General features: G+C 44.4%; 2 protein-coding genes across 12 annotated transcripts in view; one reads left to right on the forward strand and one right to left on the reverse strand.

The window, feature by feature from the left end:
• The first annotated feature begins 74 nt into the window (after positions 1-74).
• On the forward strand, positions 75-16,291 carry wnt2 (wingless-type MMTV integration site family member 2). 3 transcript variants are annotated; one of them, XM_035641502.2, is made up of 6 exons: positions 75-1,934; positions 2,357-2,406; positions 2,786-3,006; positions 6,989-7,266; positions 7,363-7,627; positions 13,790-16,291. In XM_035641502.2, exons 1-6 carry the CDS (start codon positions 1,875-1,877, stop codon positions 13,993-13,995), a joined length of 1,080 nt encoding a protein of 359 aa, XP_035497395.2. In that variant the 5' UTR covers positions 75-1,874; the 3' UTR covers positions 13,996-16,291. The 3 variants fall into 3 exon arrangements, with proteins under 3 accessions (XP_035497395.2, XP_035497396.2, XP_035497397.2); XM_035641504.2 differs by having other exon boundaries at positions 1,792-1,934; positions 2,344-2,406; XM_035641503.2 differs by lacking the exon at positions 2,357-2,406 and having other exon boundaries at positions 1,783-1,934.
• LOC118314812 (suppressor of tumorigenicity 7 protein homolog) overlaps positions 16,126-20,675 on the reverse strand; it is a 49,720-nt gene continuing 45,170 nt past the window's right edge. For 6 of the 9 annotated variants that reach the window (XM_035641499.2, XM_035641497.2, XM_035641494.2 and 3 more), the window contains 4 exons: positions 20,149-20,299; positions 19,902-19,994; positions 17,919-18,061; positions 16,126-16,576 (listed from right to left, as the gene is read on the reverse strand). In XM_035641499.2, the coding sequence (XP_035497392.1) occupies positions 16,481-16,576; positions 17,919-18,061; positions 19,902-19,994; positions 20,149-20,299 (483 nt within the window). In that variant the 3' untranslated portion in view covers positions 16,126-16,480. The remainder of the gene's footprint in view (positions 16,577-17,918; positions 18,062-19,901; positions 19,995-20,148; positions 20,300-20,675) is intronic. The other 3 variants (XM_035641498.2, XM_035641493.2, XM_035641496.2) reach the window with 1 other exon arrangement.

Below are 20,675 nucleotides of genomic sequence, written 5' to 3' on the forward strand. Positions count from 1 at the left end.
TTCCAAATGAGAAAGATGAGAAGATCAATATGAATCTCATCCCATCAACAGTCTTTGAACATGGAGCTGCATGGGGGGAAAGTTGAACATAAAGACTGCACCAGGTTAAAACAACCATCCTGGCTCTCGCCAAAGATAATAAGAAAACACAACCATCGACTCCCACATATCCCATTGTTTAATTTGTACATTAACAGTACCCAAAATCCGCCTGATCACTTAGAAACAGAAAAAAATGACTTTGTTAAAGATCATATTGCCAAAGTTGACCATTATAACCAAACGCTTAGATTATTTGTGAACGATAAGTGCATTTAGCTCAGATGACTTACTGTACTTCAAACTTTGCATGTTTCTCAAAGTGAATTCCAGCTAAAGGAAAGTCTCTGTCTTAAGGTCACGACCTTTAGTGATGTAAGGAAGGCTTACTTTCTCTTCATAAAACATGCACTGAAGTACAGTGAGCAATCCTGATGTCATTGGGGGTAAGGCAGTGAACAAATTACTCCAATTAAACTGGATTCATATCACAGACTTATCACAACCACCGCCGCAGTGAAAACACAGTCGTGTTCAATGGGCTGAGAGGGGCTGCGAGGGCTCCTCCAAATCTCCTTGTTGTTTTATGCTTTTCTTCCACGGGGATCATGGGGAGGGAAAAAATCCAATTTGCCCATTAATCTCATCTGGTCAGGGTCTCCGGACCTCCAGATCCACCCGGGCCAGATCAAAGATGGAGGAAACCCTGTGTGACAGTGGTACAGATTTCCCCGGGAGACTTCAAAAAGACTGCGATAGATAATCCAATTGAAATGGACACATCACCTTAAGGTGCCGCTTTGGGAGAATCTGGGCCCAATTTTTTCCTCTTCCTCATTTTTTTTTTTCCTTTGTCCATCATTCCTGAGTTATTAGTTAGACTGAGTGATGGTTTGAATAAGACTGTAAAATAACAATGCGTCACCCTTTGAGAATCAGAAATATTTGGCACCTGTGCGTCAGATGGGAATGGCAATGGGCGCTCACCTCTGAAGTAGCCCAGCCTATAATCCAAAGTTTTTTTAAAGGCCTTAATCGACACAGAAGTTTGAACACACAGAAACAGAGAAGTTTACCCACAGACACTATCTGGGGTGACAGGGGAAACTGTCCTGTGTGGGTGGACAATGGAAACCATCATGTCATTTAATCAAATCTGTGTCCGAAATCCCGAAATATTTGACAAGTTAAAAAAAAAAAAAAAACTTCGTAACTTCGGGGATGAAAAGTAACTCTTCTGCCAAGTTTGTGTCCCCTGAATTTGAATGTTAGCGGCCTTGTAGCTACCCCCCACCCCCACCGCGACCCCCTCCGGTGACCGGCCGTCATTGGCTGATGCCGCGGCACGGAATCCTCCCATGACCGGCTCCGTCCCTGAACGCGTCGGCGCTGCGCGAGTCCGAGCCGCGGAGCTCCGGTCTGGACGCGGGCCAGAGCCTGTCTGGTGTCAAACCAGCCTGAACAGATACTCGCAGACATCTCATTCCTGAGCCGGGACTCTGCCCACCCCCCCTCGTGTAAAGCAATTTAAACCTGATAGGACATCATCTGCGTGTCTCCACTAAGAGTCTCCGCCGGACTCTCCCCCTCGCAGGCACTCATCCGCCGCGCGCCCCGAGCCGCCTGCGCATGGCTCCGTCCCGCAGACCTCCGTCCACCACTTGTCCCGTGGTGCATTTTTAACCCAAGCTTGTCTTTTTTTTTCTCCCCCCCTTTATTGAGCACGTTTGTGATTTCTCTAATGTTTCATAGTTTTATTTCAAAGGTGGAAATGCTCCGTCCAGATCCATAAAGGACCAACCAATGGTTAATATGAACTTATTGCCAAGTGGAATATGTTTTTATCTATCCGTAGCAATCTGCTGGCTGACGGCCGAGATCGATGCTTCCTGGTGGTAAGTTATTTATTTATTTATTTTTAATTGCAACAGTCTACTGTCATATCACTGGCAAATTTAACGCGATGCATAAAATGCGCTTAATTAATCTGTGCAGCAAAATTTGAGTAATTGTTTCTCCTATGAATATTGTTTAAAATGTCTAATCACCGTTTAATAAAGACTCATTTCCTTTAGTCAGTGAGAAAGTAGTGACTAAATACCCTCCACAGCTTTCAGCATTTGGAAAGAAACGATTCCAGGATTGTCATTGAATTAAGTTTAATTTCTCTATATTTGCTACATTAACCTTGAATATTAAATATTTGCAGAGGTGCTGTTTATAAAACCCAAACTGGCTGTGATACTGACATGCTGATTGATAAAACAGATTATTTTTTCTCCCTCTGGATTCTAATCGTTTAAGAAAACCCCTGCAGCTTGCAGGCTTTCAGTCTCCCACCCAGTCTTTCATCATGTTGCTCTGCAGGTACATGAGAGTGTGGACTTGTTGGTGATTTCAACACATTTCCCAACGTGATTCTTTTTTCTTTTTTTTTCTTCACCTTGTTACTTACACTTCATTACCCCCCATGTTCTGTGGTTGTAGAATCTAAGCGTCCTGTTAATTTTTACACTGCAGCTACCTTTAAGCGCAGGTACATATTTGGTTATTTGCACTTTGTTTGACAGAATAGATTCCTTAGACAGCTCGGTGATCAAATCTTGAGCCAGTCGTTCATCCCTCTGCCTTCATCCCGGAACATGCACTTAGACATTTTTGCACACATTGTTTCACATTTCCCACTAGTCCCTCAAATCCCCCCCAAGTGCTCATCTTCCTCTCCACCTGCTCTGCTGCTCTGCAGGTACATGGGCAGCCTGGGCTCCCAGGTGATGTGCGACAACATCCCGGGTCTCGTGAACAAGCAGCGCCAGCTGTGCCGCCAGCACCCCCGAGTGATGCAGGCCATCGGTGCTGGGATGAAGGACTGGATATCCGAGTGCCAGCATCAGTTCCGCAGCCACCGCTGGAACTGCAACACCACGGCGAGGGACCACAACCTGTTCGGACGCCTGCTGCTGCGCAGTGAGTGGAGGGGATGTGAGGATCGTGAGGGGACACTCGTGTTGTTTGAGCCTGACAGGGTCAAATTAGAAACTAATGGAGATTTTTTAGATTATGAGGGTTGGAAGTTTTTGACTTGTAAGCTCTTCTCATTCAAAAAGTTACTTGGCACAAAAGGCATCATGTCCATTTTAAATCCCTGTTCCCATCTTGTCTGTAGACATCAGACAAATGTTGCATAAATCACAGATGTTAAAATTGTCACATTGTCTTCGTCTTAGTTTTAAAAAAACCAAATCCTCATATTGAGCTCTCATGGTACAGAGTTGTCTTCTTTAAATTAATGATAAGCTGATCAAACCTGAATCTTTGTGAAAATTAAACGTTTTTGTCGTAGGAAAACACTTAAAAATATTTGACTGTGTCCTGAGCATAACTGATTAACATGTGATTTTGACGTCATCGGGATGTCAGTGCATAGGTAATACAGCAATAATTATAGCTACATTCACCCCTGCAGTGCTGTAAGTGATATCAGATGCAGGGACGAGGTTCAAAAAGTGTGTGTACAAAGCATCTTGTTCACGATACAGTGGCTCCGGGGGCCGTCAGGTGCATTAAACACAGCACGGCTGACGGTAGAAAGTTGCGGAGTCGATTGCCCGCTACTGTATCTGCCAGCTCGTGTTTCCAGGTCATTGTGTGCTGCTGGCACCTTTTGCGAAATGAGTGGCTTCCATTATTATGCTCGCACCAATCTGTTGGCACTGACAAACATGTTTGACCACATGCCTGAAGTTAAAGCTGACATATCCAAACAATTGGTCGGTTTTTCCAATATATCTACAGCGACACAGAGGCTTTCTGGGAAACAAATGGTTCCCTCTCGGAGACTATATGTTTTTCTCCCTCGCTCAGGTTGGATCACATTCCTCACCTTGTCTCACTTTACAATTGTACATTTATCAAGTCGGTGCAGTCGAGGGGCTGACATGTCACTCTGCGTTTATTTCTAGTACAGTGTACAGATTTAGTGCCAATGGAGGAAAACTCTAAACAATTATAAGAAATGTTTACAGTAGTCATTAGTCATTTATCAGGTAAAAATTATCATATAAATACCATAATAATGTTTGGCAGTTCAGATTATTTTCTCTCTATTTTTACTGAGTTTCTGTGGCTTTTGACAAAACAAGCAATGTAAACACATCACAATGGAAATGAGATGGACATTTTCACTATGTGCTGTGATATCAAAGATGGGTGATTCGTTTGTTGTTGAAAAAAGTAATCCATAGATTATTCACTAATTGAAACAATCAGTTCCAAGTTTTTGCAAGTTATTATTTCCGCATCAACAATTTGCTTTTCATCAGTTGGGTTCAGTTTTATCGCAGTGATTTTTATGCTTCAGCTACTGCCTCAGTTAACTCATTACTCTCCACTCAGCTCATTCAAATGAGAAATGGCAGAAATGTTGACTTCCCCCAAATGACGGTAATCCCTCCACTTTGAAGATCCCCGTTGGCTTGTTCACACTGTTTATGCTCTCTGGTGATTTATTGACCATTTTAGAAGAGTAGAGAAGACACAGTCTCGGATTCTCTGCGGCACAGTTGAAAATAAATGTTATATAGAGTGTGACAAATGACTCTTCCCAGTGAAGTGAAGTGCCGATTAGCAGCATCGGGGATTGAAATGATTAAGAAGGAATGAGTTGTAATAAGCAGCCTGTCACTGCCTGTGACACACGTGAAGTCTGGACAGAAGCGTTCTGTCAAACTAGATGCGTCTCAGGAGCTGAAATCGGTCTGCATCCCCTGAGCGGACTTGTTATAACAAGTCATAATCTTTTTATATTGGACCTGGCGGCCTGATGTTCCTCTCCCATGCCCTGAGATTTAACCTGCGAGGCGGATCCTTTGACTTGGTCTGTTTCATGTTGGGGCCTCTAATCAGCCGTGTGGTATTCGGACCTCCCAGCCGGGACCCGGCCGTGTCACACAACATTATCACGGCACACCGAGGCACCGTCAGAAGCTCCTTATTGTCAATGTCAGGAGGCTAATTTCAAACAATTACACAGGAGTTTTTCCTCTTAGCGTTCTCCTCATTAACCTCGTTAGGCACGCTCAACTTACCTGCTGGATTGACGCGCGCGCACACGCACACACGCACACACACGCACACTTGATTCCTTAATTTGAGAAAACTTTTTTCAACAAACCCTTTTTTTTCTTTCATCAAAAGCAGACAAATAACAAAAACAATTTTTTTGAAATGTTAAAAATTTCGTCAAAGAACGTGCAGTTGTATAAGAACCAAAACTTAATTGGACAGGAGAAAAGATTTTTGGACACATTTTGGTAGTAACCAAAAAGAAGTTTCCAAAATGCGATACCCAGGCTTTGTGCTTGTATTAATGTCTTCCACGAACATGGTAACTAAATTTGTAGCAACAATTGAAGGAATGTCAATCTTTAAGAGTAACTTATCAAATAAAGATATTGATGATATGGTTAGTGAAGTCATGGCTCCTAAAATAAAAATGGACTAAAAACTGAATGTGAAATTATGGTGCTTGCCATAAAACTAGTAGTCAAAATATTTTATTTTGTAAATGATAAACCCAAAACGTAAACAAAAAATAATATTGTTTTTGGATCTTTACCTAAAACTGTACTCTCCTTCACCTTGTCTTGAGCTGAGGTTTAATTCTAGTGTCTTTATAGAAAATATTTTAAAGCCACATTATCAAATGTAAATAAAACACAAATTAAGTCATTTTAATCAACCTTCTTGCTTTTCTGCTCCTGGATAGTGTCTGCAGGTTTTCGTCTCTGGTTGCCGTGCAGGCTGGATATTGAGCCAGTACAGTATGTAGTCTGACACAAAGCTAAGAGAAAGATCAATGAAATAAATAAATAAAAGAAAGTCGTTTACAGAGACTTGATGGTTTTGATTTAGAGAACACCTTTGGCATTTTTTTCTTTGATATTTTGTGAATTAAACAATGTAAAGTTAAAAATTCACCTCTACACATACCAAGAATCTGCCTCTTTCATAGCTGTCACTGTGTGTGCACCTTCACGTCATAGTTTTGTAGTAAAGGTTACACACACACACACACACACACACACTCGCTGCCTCGGCCTTTGATCCCTCTCAGATCTCTCATCAGTTACACAGAGAGGGAGATACGGGCAGATATCAGGGCATTGCTGGTAAACGTTTGATGTTTATCCATCCTGGAGTTAGATGAAGCGTTTTTAATTTCAGGTCTTGCGTGAAATAAAAGCCTTTTAGCAGACAACAACAAACACGGCTCATACAGGTAGCAGCAGTGGCCAAACATCAGAACAACCGTTCTGTTTGTCATGGTTTGATTCTGCAATCAGATCAATAAAGTATGATAAAAGTTTTATGCTCGGTCTCCATTTCAGGTCAATAGAGTTTATCGATGTAGAGGAGTAACATTTTTTTTCCTAATCTTGTGGTTTTCAGTATTTGGATAAAAATAAGTTGTTAGCCTCTGGCCTCAGTGTGAAGCTGTCTTGTTATTTAGCTACAATAGCAGCATTGCTGCAGCAGCAAAACGGCTAATGGAGGAATTTACCAAAAATGTGGTACACAAATCCATAAACCCTTCAGGTTAAAATCACAAAAATGGGGGATTCTGTAACTTTTTCATCTCGCGCCAACATCAGGTCAGATTTTCTATTTTGTCCAGTCCGCAAACCGCATTGTCCCTGGGCAAGACACGTCACCATAAATTGTATGAATGAGCGAATGCGACTGAAACACGAAATCGCTTTGATTGGTCGATAAGACTAGAAAGGCACTGTACAAATATTTATCCATGACATGAATACCTGCAAAACTAATGACCTTACCAACAGCCTCAGTTGTACATTAGTTCTAATTATCATACTAACATACTAAGATAAGATTTAGCTAAGGTAGATATACCCTGGTCTGACAACATTTCGTCCTCTCCCCACAGGCAGCCGCGAGGTAGCCTTTGTGTACGCCATCTCCTCGGCCGGCGTGGTCTACACGTTGGCGCGAGCCTGCAGCCAAGGCGAGCTGGACTCCTGCTCCTGCGATCCCACGAAGAAGGGCTCATCGCGGGATGCCAAGGGCTCCTTCGACTGGGGCGGCTGCAGTGACCACGTGGAGCACGCCATGCACTTCAGCCAGGGCTTCGTGGACGCCAAGGAGAAGAAGGAGAGGGACGCCCGGGCACTCATGAACCTGCACAACAATCGGGCCGGCAGGAAGGTGAGGACGCTGACCCTTTTTAGGGAATCGACTGATGAAAAGAAATGATTTGGAGATGTTCTTTCTTCTAAAATGATTTCCTGTTGTCCTCTGCAGGCGGTGAGGCGCTTCATGACTCTGGAGTGCAAGTGTCACGGCGTCAGCGGCTCGTGCAGCGTTCGAACCTGCTGGCTTGCCATGGCTGACTTCCGACGCACCGGCGACCACCTACGGAAGCGGTACAACGGCGCGGTGCAGGTCGCCGTTAACCAGTACGGCACCGGATTCACCGCAGCGCACGCACACTTCAAGCGGCCCAGCAAGAATGACCTGGTGTACTTCGAGGACTCACCGGACTACTGCATCCGGGACCACGAGTCAGGTAAAGAGCCTGTCCTCACTGTACCGCAGGACCTGAGCGAGACGGATCAGATTAAAAACCAGGCAACACTCGCAAAAAACGGAAAAATATTTTCAACCCAGCATTTACCGACACATCTGCATCGTGTTAATATAAAAGCCTGAGGCCTAGAACATCAGACATCTTGCATTGGTTATTTGGTTCCACCTGATTTCAAAAGACACTATTTCTCACCTGGCCCGATGATCCAAACCAGAGAGGCAAACACTTGAGAGTTCAACTGATCCTCCTCAACATGAGAGGAGGAGTGTGACCCAATTTATCATGAGCTTTTTCAAATGCTGGATCGAAGATATCTGGTTCAATGCCACCAACAAATCCTTCAGCAGGTTAAATGTTCTTGGCAATGACAAACCGATCCAGCGTCTGATCTCGACAGAAGTGGTTCCAATAGGTTTTATCATCCTCCAGTGTTTTTCTTGGGCCGTATAGGTTCAAACGGAGGCAGTGGTAATTAATTTAGCTGCCAACTACAAGTGAAGTCAGTTGAATGACAGATACTCAAATCTTTTGAATCTGTTATTAGGAGGGAAACAAAATGTGTGAGATTGGTTGTTCTCAGCTTCCCACTGTCAGGTCGGTGGTGACTTTTCAAGGCTTTTAAGCAGTTATGTTTGAGCTTAGGTTCAGTTAACCAATCAAAAAATACTCAGATAAGTACTCTTTCTGTGTAATTATAGAGACAGCGGGTTTGACTTGTGTCCTTCAAACAGTCTGGACTTTCTGTTTCATGCACGGTTGTGGAAGCTACTTTGGAAAAAAAAGATCTTTAACTTTTGTAGTGTAGTTGTGTTTGTGCCAATCGTAATTTCAGTTGCTAGATTTTTAGCTGTTGGTTTTTTTTAGGGGCAGTAAGCGATTTTAGAGAGAGCGTGTTTCTATCTTTGTTGTATCTTTGTGATTTTACTGCTCTGAAAGTGATTCTGCTGCTCCAGTATCAGCTCAAATGATTTCTTCCTCATCAGAAGTAACAGGAGCATTAGAGCTTCAGAGCTGCATTTTATTTTGTTGTGGGGAAAAAAAGAGAATTAAAAACGCATCAGACTGTGATTTCTGATGGTAAATAACTCTGCCGGGGTTTTTCCTCTTTCACCGGCCGAATGAAATACACATGCAGACGTTTGGACCGTTGAGATTTCATTTGTGCGACAGTTCTCATCAGGCTGGCAGAATGACTAAACTGCATTACTGAGTGGGCAGTGGGAACCTGGTGTTACTGTACCTCCAGACAGACGGGCACTTACAGAAATGTGCGTGTGAGTGTGTGAAATCTGTTTATGTGTGTGAATGTTGGAGCAGGACAGTGAGTGTGAGAAGGAAAATGTTTGTATGAAAACTGTGAGAGAGAGAAAGAAAAGATGAAGAAGGGTGTGTGTGTGTGGGGGTGTGTAAGGGTGTGAGTGTGTGTGTGTGTGTGTGTGTGTGTGTGTGTGTGTGTGTGAGGAGGATGCCTGCCAGGCAGCAGATGATCCGTGGCGATCGGGTGTCGGCCAGTTTAAGAGCCATTACACACTTCTGTAGGCTGAAACCTTAGAGCACCACACATCACTATAAATCACCACCATTGGAAACACACACACACACGCCTGAGGGGACGATTGTCTAGCAGAAGCAGGCATACTCCGGGTGCAGGTGGGATCACACAACACACACACAGCCAAAGCTTCTCCAGAGTTGTCCCTCTCGATTGGAAAATGTGAACTCAGACGAGCCTCATGTAGACAGCCTGGACCTGCAGGTGTAAACTTCCATTCATCATGATAATGTGAGCACTATATATAAGTATTAATAAATGGCATATAACACACTATACTGTGAGACATTGTTCAAGTGTTGATAATAATACAGTATCTGTCTCCTCATCCTTTGATGACATGTTTTATTCTCTTACACCCTTGCTTTACTAAATGATCTCTCCACACAGCGGCCTCCACTTACAGGACGTTGTGTCGCGCAGGTTAAATGTCTGTCTTAATGACACTAATGCAGCGAATCGACTCTGGGAAGCGTCCGTCATGTCGTCTGGTCATCGGGCACCGTCATGGCCGTTTAGGGAGCTGAGAGAGTCTGTTAAACCGCAGACATCTTCAGAGATGAGGGGTTTTAATTTAGTGGCCAACACCGTCTCGTGTTTGGAGATTTAAAGGAGTGGGTTCCAGTGTTCCTATTGATTCTTCTCTGGGAACTGTAACAACATATTTAGAGGGGTTAATGTTACGTTGAACACATCTTGACCGTCAAGCTTTTTTTGTTGTTGTTTCCTTCTAAGCACAAAGTGCCAAACCTTCCCCTAGTTTTCTTTTGTTGCACATGGTCGTGAACTAGATTTTTATGTTTGGTCGCTGGAGGTTTGGTTGTGTGGAATTGTGACGGACATTTGTCTCTATTTTCTGACATTTAATAGACCAAACAATGAATGGTTAATTTGTAGAAACAGTCCATGAGGACAGTCTGAACATCTTCCCTCTAACCCCCTGATGGACCTCTGCAGGTCTCAGGGCCCCCGTCAGGGAACAAGTAGAGGCTTCACAGCAGACACCACGGCTTTATGGGATGTGTACATGTAAGCAGGGTGAGGTAACACACATACATACATAAAAACACACACACACAGTGATCGCCATGGGCCTCTCATGAGAACCTACCTCGCTCCCTCTCTAAAGAGCAGCTCCCCTGGGACACACACAGAGACAGGCATGTAAACTCGCTCTCAGTCATGACGCATACTGTACATTGAATCGCCCTCTCTCTTTTAGACACACACACACACACACACAGAAACATAGAGCGCGGCAGTTCTTGAAACACACACTTTGAGTTATTCACTTGTTCTTCATCTCATCACACACACGCTGAAAAACCCCTCTCAAAGACATGCAAACTTACCGTCAATCACTCTTGAAACCATTCTCTCTCACACACACACACCCTCAGAGCCCACAGAGATGTGAGACGGCCCCTCTGCGCCTCTTTAAAGTGTGAAATCAATTTCCCTCGGCCCCGGTGAGGCTCAGGTGCTAAACTCATCTCTCGGCGCCCCCTCATCTTAATTCAATAAGCAGACGCGCGGAGCGAGGTCTGCGAGGAAGACTCTGGCCGTGATGTCACCCCTGGCGGCGCAGCATACCGCGGATGACGGGCGGGCGCGCTGCCAGAGAGGGGCGGGGCTTCAGGTCATGCCCAGACATATTACCTGGCGGGGGAACTGTGAACACACAGAGCGAAGCAGAATGTAAACACGAGCAAATTCCAGGACAATGTTCGAGATGGTACTTGAAGTCGGTGCATCATTTTTTCTAAACCTTTATTTATACAGGAGAAGTCAGCTGAACACACACACACACAGACACACGCATGTTCTTCCTCAGTAACACTTAACGCAGTCAGACAGTCACATGTTCAGTCCTCTGCTGGACGAACAGTCTGCACCACAGCAGCTCAGAGGGCTAAACCTTCAATCACATTCATATTTCAAACAATCTTGAGGATTACATAAAGAGAGTCTGCAATCAGTCACGATATCCCTGTGTCCGAGGTGACATCATCAGCTTGTTCATTTTGTCCAGAACCCAAACGTAGGATAGATGATAAAACAGAGAAAACGGCCTCAAATCAGAAGCTGAGACCGTCAAATATTTTTCCAAATTCTCTTGATCGATACATTTAAAGCCCTAGTGTGTAATTTTCTGGCAGCATCTGGTGGTAAAGTTGCAAACCCTAACCAACTGAGCGACCGACAGGGTACACTTTATGGTGGCGCACTGCTGAATCCATTTCCACCTCACGGAACTATATTTAACTCATTCACAGTTGACGATAAAACATTGCTTCTTGTCGCAGGCGATCATACATGTATGGACACAGTTATGGACTGAAATGGAATAATTGATGGAGTGGGTGCTGATTCAGGAAGATGGAAACCGTGGAAGTCTTAAGCTGAAGTATTTATTATAAGAGCTCAATATTGAGGAGACTTCCGGTTCGCTACACAGATCAACAGGTTCACAGTGTATCCGTCCCAAGATAATCTCCCCATCCCCGGTCTCTGTAGTTGTATTTAGCTTTGAGTAATGTCGTCATCTCCCCGCGACTGTGACACCTGGAGAGAGACTTCAGCTGCTCTCTGATTGTTTCGGCTTGATATAGATAAGATGGCCTTGCTTGGTGCCTGAGAAGACTCATCTTCAGAGTTTCTCAGGGAGGGTAGACAAAATTCCACGACATGGACAATATATTCAATTTCTGTGAATAAGTTCTTCTAAATATTCCACACTGTGGCTTTAAGTTTTGCACTGAAGTGAAGGATTGTTCTTTGCTCTAACCCCTCCAGCTGTAGAGTCAGTTGTTACTCTGCTCCTGTACAAACTGGTGCCGCCTCTGTTGGTTCAGGCGGTGCTGAGTTGAAGTAGGCGTGGTCAGTGTTTTGCAGTGAGCGCTATCGTGTTTGTAGCAGCTCCGCTGACACAGTGCGTTGGATTGATTGTTTGACACATTCAGTCAGTAGAGACATACGAATTGTGAAACGTGTCTACAATTCAGCATGAATGGAAAGAAATGAGATAATTGGATCAATGTTCGGTCGAGTGCTGTACTGAGTATGTTAGCTGTTATGTTTGATGAGCTCGACACAAACGCCTATGTTGAGAACTCTGATGTGACCACTAGACAATAGGGGTCGATCGATATGCCTTTTTCCGGGCCGATACCGATGATTACTGATCCAAGAGAACGGTAACCGATATTTGAAACTGATATTTGTTATTGTTGAAATGCCTTAAAGGGGCAGTAAGCGATTCTGCAGAAAGCTTGTCTCTCTCTCTGTTATTGTCGCGATTTCACTGCTCTGGCTCCCGGTGTGGGAGTCTGAAGCACTAACCACTAGGCCAAATACAGCGCCACCCGCTAACACGTCTCTTAAGGTGTCAATGAGTGATTAGTAAGTTTATAAGTAAGTTTACAAACTTCTAAAGTCCAGAGACTTGTGACTGCGGCTGCATCAGAGCCAAAGTAGCGCGTTTTATAATGAAATTATCTTATCGGCTTAAAGAAGGCCAATACAGATTATCATAAAAATGGTGAATATCGGCGCTGATAATAAGTCGACCCCCATACTAGAAAATTTTAAAATAACTACAACCGTGACCTCTGACTGAAGACACGAGATAGTGAGCTTGTACAGAATCAGGGAGGACAGTCGATCGCGTATGAGGAGATAGAAGAGTGTGTGTGTGTGTGTGTGTGCGTGCGTGCGTGCGTGCGTGCGTGCGTGCGTGCGTGCGTGCGTGCGTGCGTGCGACGGTTGTCTCCTACAAAATGAACAGCTGACGAAGAGTGGGAGCCCAGGCTGACGGCTCCTATCATCAATCTCTCATCTCTGCACCGTCTTAACGTTCATCATCTTACCCAGCCTCGTCCCGTCTCATCCTCAGCGCGCTGCCAGTACGCCTGCCGCGCTCCCATTGGCTCCCGACAACCAATAAAACTGCTCTGATTGGACAAATTGGGGCTCATTTTCTGCCAAGTCACATTCCTGAATCCTCTTTGGAAGAACCGTGTGAAAGGGTCACTTTTCGGTGAGATGTCTCTTCAGGACGTCTTAAATCCTGAGTCAGTTTTCAGGATTGTTCTCACCTTTTTCTGATTGTTTGTTTCAGTGAAGGTGTCAAACTGACTCCACACGGTTTAATTTTGTTAGGAAGCCCAAATAAGGTGCTCTTGCATTTAATTGAATAAAACTAAAATTGGATCAGTGAAGAGGAGCGGTGGAAAAGTTCAACCCTACCTGTCTGTGCCTCATTGTCTTAATTTTTATTGGGGAAACGATCTTTTAAAGAGCAAAGCGTTTTAAACAAATTTCTACCTCGTGCGCTTCAGCAGATTGGAAAACAATAAAAATATTCTTCTTTTGGGTGGGGAATGTTGTCAGGGAATCTGAGGTGTTTATTAAGGGTTCAAAGACCCAAGTGTTTCACACATTCTCCCCCCCATGCAACCAAAAGCCCCATTTTTTTAAAAAATCATGATAAATGCGAACAAAAAATGTAAACGACACAAATCCATATGAAATAGGGAATTTTGAAATATTATGTCAACGTAAACCTCACTGAACTCTCTGCCTCCCAGGGTCGACGGGCACCGGAGGGCGGATCTGCAACCGGACGTCCCGAGGGGTGGACAGCTGCGAGGTGATGTGCTGCGGCCGGGGTTACGACACGTCGCGGGTCAGCCGGACCACCAAGTGCGAGTGCAAGTTCCACTGGTGCTGCGCCGTGCGCTGCCGCGACTGTCACCAGCAAGTCGACGTGCACACCTGCAAAGGCCAGACGTGACCTTGACGCCGCCGCCGCCGAACACTTCTGAGCGCTCACGCCGAGTCACGCCGCTGCCGCTTTGCATGTCATAGGTGACAGACGGAGGAAACACCCACTGATCGCCTGTCAATCAAACAGTAGGTAGTTTGGATTTCTGTAGGATGTTTTCTTTTAACGGCTGATGACGCAGCTCCACAGCAGTTTATTCCAAACAGCACATCTCATCTTTCGGTTTGATGATGAATTTCCCAGACTGACGGTAGATGGTAGGTTAAATGCAGAGTAGTTATCAGTGCGTGTATTTAAATTTTTTTAACTAAAAACATAATATCAGTCTGGTTCCATCCAGACCGAGATTTCCTACAGCAGAAATGATCAGGTGTAGAATTTGATCTGGTGGATCAAGTTCTTAGTCTTTCAAAAAAAGCGATCCAGCCCTGAGGACTGACCAAAGATAGCTTGAAAATATATCTTAAGTTATGTAATCTATTGTAGTGTTGTCAAATCTGTTGCCAGGGCACCTCGTCCCCTCCTGTGTCGTCCTTTGAGAATTTCAAGCTTTTTTGACAATTTGATGCAAAGCAGAACTAAAATTCTGCAAACAAACCAGTCACCAACGTCAAAGACTCCAAGTGTCTTCACTGTCTGCTTGTTCTGATGATCGCAGGATCAATTCTCTCTCGCTTCACTTGGTAGGATTAAAATTCATTTCTTTTTTTTAGTGGCACCTTCCATTTTTATCAGCAGCCGTCACTGCTGAGTGTTTTCCTTCAGTACGTTGTCAGTTTTTAATTTTGAACTCTATGATGCACATGAATGACTTTTGTTCTCATTAGAGGAGCAAAAAGAAAAATGCCTGTTCGTGTCACCTAACACCAGAGTGTGAGGCGTCCACATGCACCACGATAGAACATCTCTGTTCAAACAAAGGTTATGCGACCAATAGATAGTTAAAACACTATAATGTATTGGTAATTGGTAAACAGATACTGTATGTGCTTTCATATTTGTTAACAGGAAGTGGGAGCCAACAGGATAATACATGAGGACGTAGTATGAAATAAAAACGTCTTCATAGACGTTAAATGTGGCTGTGGCTGAACTCTTCAGTCTAAAGAATCAAATATCTTTTTCTTTGCCAGTTATCAGAGCAACGGAGTATTTTGTTGGTTAATAAGTACCGTATACGTTGAAGTGTGGCTACAGTGTGATTGACAGCTAGTACGGTCCAGGGCGATCTGGAGCTGCAGGGTTTAAATCCCTCTGTCGTCTGAACAGCTGCTGTAAAAAGCTTTAAGATTTATATCACACAAAGTGAAGAGGGACGATATGTCAAGTGGTGACTTCGATTGGAGTCTGTAACCTTGTGTGACATGCACAACCAGATACAGAAACGAGTTCATCTTCCTTTAAACGCAGACACAGCTTGTTCATAGTTAACTTAGAGAGCACAGTGTCTGTTTTTGTGTAAATAGAAATCAGATCTTTAGTGTATGTAGCCATTAACCGACAGCAGGATTGCACATATTACACCGTAAACCTAATTGTTGTACCACTTCCTGCCGTGCGAGCAAATCACAGCCGTCACACACTCTTCAGCTTCAACTAAGAGGTGACCTGTTCGTTTGTTTTCTACATGTGCTCCGTTAGAGAATAAAACATTTTAATAATCTGTCCAGAATCATCGTACACATCAATATCAAGAGCATGGGAAATTCAAGTTTAGTAGAATCTTTTTTTTTTTTCTTTTACTACAAATCAAGAAATTGAACTGGTCAGTTCTAAATACAGGCTATTGTTGGATTTTTGGAGGACCTGTATTTTTTCTACCACACCTACTGTACCTGGAATAGCAGAGATAATATGTTTAAGTTTCTGAAATGACGTAGTCTGAGAAGTAAACGACAGGTTAAGAGCCACTCTGGTCCTTTAGAAACAAACAGCAGCTAGTGGACGCAGGTTCAACTCTTCTTCTGACTGCGGAGAGACGTACGGTTGTGGATAAAAAAATCATAAATCCAGATGTATGAGGGATAAGTGAAGGATTCCACAGTCAACAGTCCAACACTCAAACTTACCTTGTTGTTTTCTGATGATCGGTGGTTTGTTTAGACACGGAGTGAATCAAAGCGGCAGGAAGAAGCTGGCTTGCAGCAATACACAAAAAGTCCTTTATTGTATTTTTTTGTCTTTTCACTTTTTTAATGATGGCAATTTATCACCTCTTTTTGTACAACAAAAGAACAGCTGTAAATGATTGAAAACCCCCCAAAAAATGCAAACATATCAAATAAAGTCAAAACCTAATTCTGGATTCCGTTGTGGAGTTTCCTCGCCTCCTCCCGTCGTCTGTTCGCCGCGTGGTTTGAACTCGGTGATCTTGGCACAGAGGCGTGTCAGTCCAGTCCGACGCAGAGTTCTGGGTTTTCAGTTCAGCTGTTTCTGTCTGAATGCGGAGGTCTGCTTCCTGGTTCTGGTTCCGGTCCGGTGGGGTGGCTCGAGGTCAGATGCGGGTGAGTTGGTGCCAGAGGCTCGACGGCAGGATGCTCTCCACCTTCTCCATGATGAAGTTCAGAGGAGCAAACAGCGTGCTGAGGAACTGCGGCGAAGAAAACAACACAGGAAGATCAACTCATAATGATCTTTATTTAGAAAATAAGATAAGTTGAAATGTCATTTTCTTTAAATCAATGGAGTTATTATTTAATCTATTTAGATAAAAAGGTCCATAACAAGTGTCCAGAGCTCCGGCTGACATCTTTGAGTTTTGGTCAATAAAAATATGTATTGACCAGTCCGTCTGTGCCGTCCTCTTCTCTGCCTGTGTGTGTGTTCCATGTGTTTTGAACCACACACAAAGACACAGAACAAACCTGCTGACGGAGCGAGCAGGTTAAAATGAGCTCCATGGGAATAAGATGATTTGAATGACGCTAAACTCGGACTCGTGTTTACTGTAGTCCCATGCAGCGAGGTGAAGAGATAGCACTGGTGTCTCATCCCTGCTACACTTTGTTGACATGCATGTCGCAAATTGAAAATTAAAATATACATTTGGTCATAATTTCGGTGACATGGAGCCAGTTTAAATGACAGTGATTATAGAGATGCATTCTCCAGGCTCCATGTTCCTTTGCATCCGACAGTGTGATAATAAAGTTACTTATTGATTGATACATTGATTGGTGATGCCTGCAATCAAACCTATTGTATGAAAGCAGTCCACGTTTAAAGAGGCCTCAGTGCGTATGCATGTGGTTGCTCTCAGTAAGGAGATGATTTCTGCTGATAGTGTCACATCAGTGGGGAGCAATGAGCTCACCCACATTCCAGGGGAGCAGAGCAGTACTGCAGGGAGGGGCAGGGGGGGCTGACGACGAGTGACCTCAGCAGGTTCTGTCTAGAACCCGCGGCACAGCGTGATTAACGTGAGCTGTATCGGATTAGACAAACCCTAATGAGTTTCCAATACTCAGTCTGGCTGCAGGAGCCGATCGGCTCATCAACCCTGAACTATATGAGCTTCGACTGGTGGTGGGCAACTTAGCTGATGCTCCTAGATCCAGTGCAACAGGAAACCACACAAATGTACCTCAACACTGTCAAATATAACATAGCCAGAAGTTCAATATGCAAAATGTCGCAATTCAAACGCGGCCGAGGAACTGGGGAGTATTCATGACGTTTCTCCAGTGGAGCTAAAGGAAAGGTCGCGCTCACACCATCTGAACTGAGCTAGAGACATTCACTGTTGTGTGCACAGCAGACATCGTGGCCTAAAGACGGGACAAGCTGAGAGGTCAGGGGTCACCAAAGTGCTTCTGATTGGTTCTCTGGGGAACATCCACAGCAACATACATGTCGATCCGGACAGAAGCTGTGATAATCTGCAGCTGAAACCAGAGTTCTGATCGTGTGTATGTGTGCGTGTGCGTACTCACAGCTTTAGCAAACACTCCCATGAGCTCGGGGAACTGGTGTGTGAGCAGAGCCAGCATGGCGGTGAAGGAGCAGAGACCGGCTGTGAAGAGGATGAAGAAGGGCAGCTCCTTCTTTGGGTAGACCGACACCTCGTGAAACACTGCTTCCGCGCGGGACACAAACACACACACACACACAGGAAAACACATGACACAATGTTAGCCTAATCACAAGACCAAAACTGTAATTCACTGGTCAAAGCTTAGTTTCATTACCACGAGTCTCTACTGTAAATACTTATCACATGTACCACAAACTTTATATTGAACAGGATGTTTTTTTTTCTTTCAGAGAAAGAGAAACAACTGGTTATGAAGAAAAAGAAACATAATACAGACACGAGCTTCTGGTCAGTTGAGACTAAGAGTCTAAAGAATTGTGAGGGTTGAATTTTTCTAAAGTATTTATCTCCAGTTGAAACAGCCACTCTCTCCCCGTGTGTGGTGCAGCGGAGGAGGAGGAGCCTACGGGCGGCGCTGCAGACATAGGTGAACGTCAGACTGCCACACAGACGTGTCTGATCAGGTTACTGTAAACACACAGCTCGACGTGGAGACTCCACCCGAGGAAGCTCACGTACTGTACACTAGCGTGTGCAGCACTTTAGGTGTTTACAGTTCTGCAGCAGGAGCCCCGACATCCAGCCAGACTCGTAAACGGAGACGAGAGCAGACGAACGAGGAGTCCGGACCCCATGGAGTCAATTCAGCTGATCAAATCCTCTCCTTGATGAGAAAAGGGGGGTTCAAAGCTTCCTATCTCTTCTCCTTTAGCGTAGGGAAAAGGAAAGGAGAAAATGCTTTGCCACAAGTCATCGCAGCAGAACCACGTCACTATAGAAACGACAGAGCAGCAGATGTATTCTCCTGACACGAGAAATATATAGATCTTCGTCATCTGTCCACTTAGGAGTCATGTTCAACTTATTGTTCAGAATATGACCATCATAAGATAATACATTTATAAATGCCGTTTCAATTCCCCGATCGTGGAATGCACAATCCATGGCTCTACTTGCTCTACTTGTATATTCATTTCATGTTGTTATATTATTTCAACATTGTAGTCCTGTTCAATATTATACTATGACTCTTTTGTTGCGGCGAAGCACATACTTTGTGACCGTTTGTATCTGCAATTAATAATAAAGTTGGTTCAAATACAAAGGAACAGTGGTTTGGATAGGTGCCTAAAAATCTGCTGCAGGTGTTTGTTTGTCTTTCATGTGTCAGTCACGTTTTAGAATTAATGACCAAATTGGTCTTTTCAGAGAGCTGGTAGAGATAATCCCCTTCTCCGTGTGAATTCAGGGATTTGTGGTGCCGATCGCACAGTGTGAACATGCGTCCACTCTGCTGCACGCACGACCGACTGCAGCGCAAGTGTCGCTGCCGGTGGCTGGAAGCCAACTTCATCAAGAGAAGGTCTGTGTGTGTGTGTGTGTGTGTGAGGACAGACGAGCTGCTGAGCAGACAGTAGGACGACACACACACACACACACACACACACACACACACACACACACACACACACACACACACACACACACACACACACACACACACACACACACACACACACACACACACACACACACACACACACACACACACACACACACACACACACACACACACACACACAATTTGTCTCAGGGCAACTGGAGTATTTATGCCAAATTAAGTGCCAGACTTTGAAATTAGCCTAATTATTCTAAATAAAAAGACAAAATCATCACAATCCTCAATCATATAAACAATGAATTACACTTTCCCCCAAAAAAGTAGCTGCTCATACAGACTAAATACTTCACAAGCATCAATAATGCTGCTGCAACTTTTTGTAATACTAAAATAACTGTTTGGTTTCATTCACACAGGGTTTACTTTGTAGGACTATGTTCAGGTTGTGAGCATGCAGGCATGTGTCAGGGCGTCTCTTACTGGGTAGCAGCTCTCTGTCGGCCGTCTCTGTGCAGATGGGGTAAGGGTAGAACAGGTGACCCTTCTCCAGAGGATAGGGGATCATTCTGAAGGCTGCGGACACAGAACACACCCGGAGGGCAAAGGGGTCTCAGCACGAGTCACTTCACAGTACGTCAGCTGGGCCCGGAACTCTCCTTTGAATGTGTAACAGCGTGGTGTGTGTGTGTGTGTGTGTGTGTGTGTGTGCGTGCTGGTGTGTACTCACTGCCCTCCCAGGTGCAGTGCAGCAGGTTGAGCGCGCCCTCCACCCTTTTCCAGTGCTGCAGGTGGAAGAAGGCGTAGGCGATGGCCTCGCTGTCGCCCCGCTTCAGGATGTGTTCTGGAGGAAGAATCAGACTCTTCATCTCCAGCAGATACTGAGGAGGAGGAGGGAGCACAGACAGAGAAAGAAGAAAGACGACTGTCAATGACATGTGGGGAAAACTCTGCTGACAATCTCGATTCCACATTGGAAACTTTCATTTTTCCTTTTCTCTTCGATGACATTTGTAGTTTTCATCCGCCATTAAATCGTCAGATCGATTTACTTCCACAGTCATTGGCACAAAGTGTGAGCTTGTCAACAACATGTTAACCAAGTGGTTCTGCCACACTCTCACTGTTACTCTTCTTTCCCTCTTTGACGGTGTAGCTACTCTCGTACTGAGCATGTAAATGTTTGTGCATCGCTGCTGAATCTTTCGAAAGAAAACCACAATGCACATGAGAAGAGGTCATTTCTCCCAACAAGAG

This window comes from Scophthalmus maximus, chromosome 7, assembly GCF_022379125.1.
Source record: "Scophthalmus maximus strain ysfricsl-2021 chromosome 7, ASM2237912v1, whole genome shotgun sequence".
NCBI lineage: Eukaryota > Metazoa > Chordata > Actinopteri > Pleuronectiformes > Scophthalmidae > Scophthalmus > Scophthalmus maximus.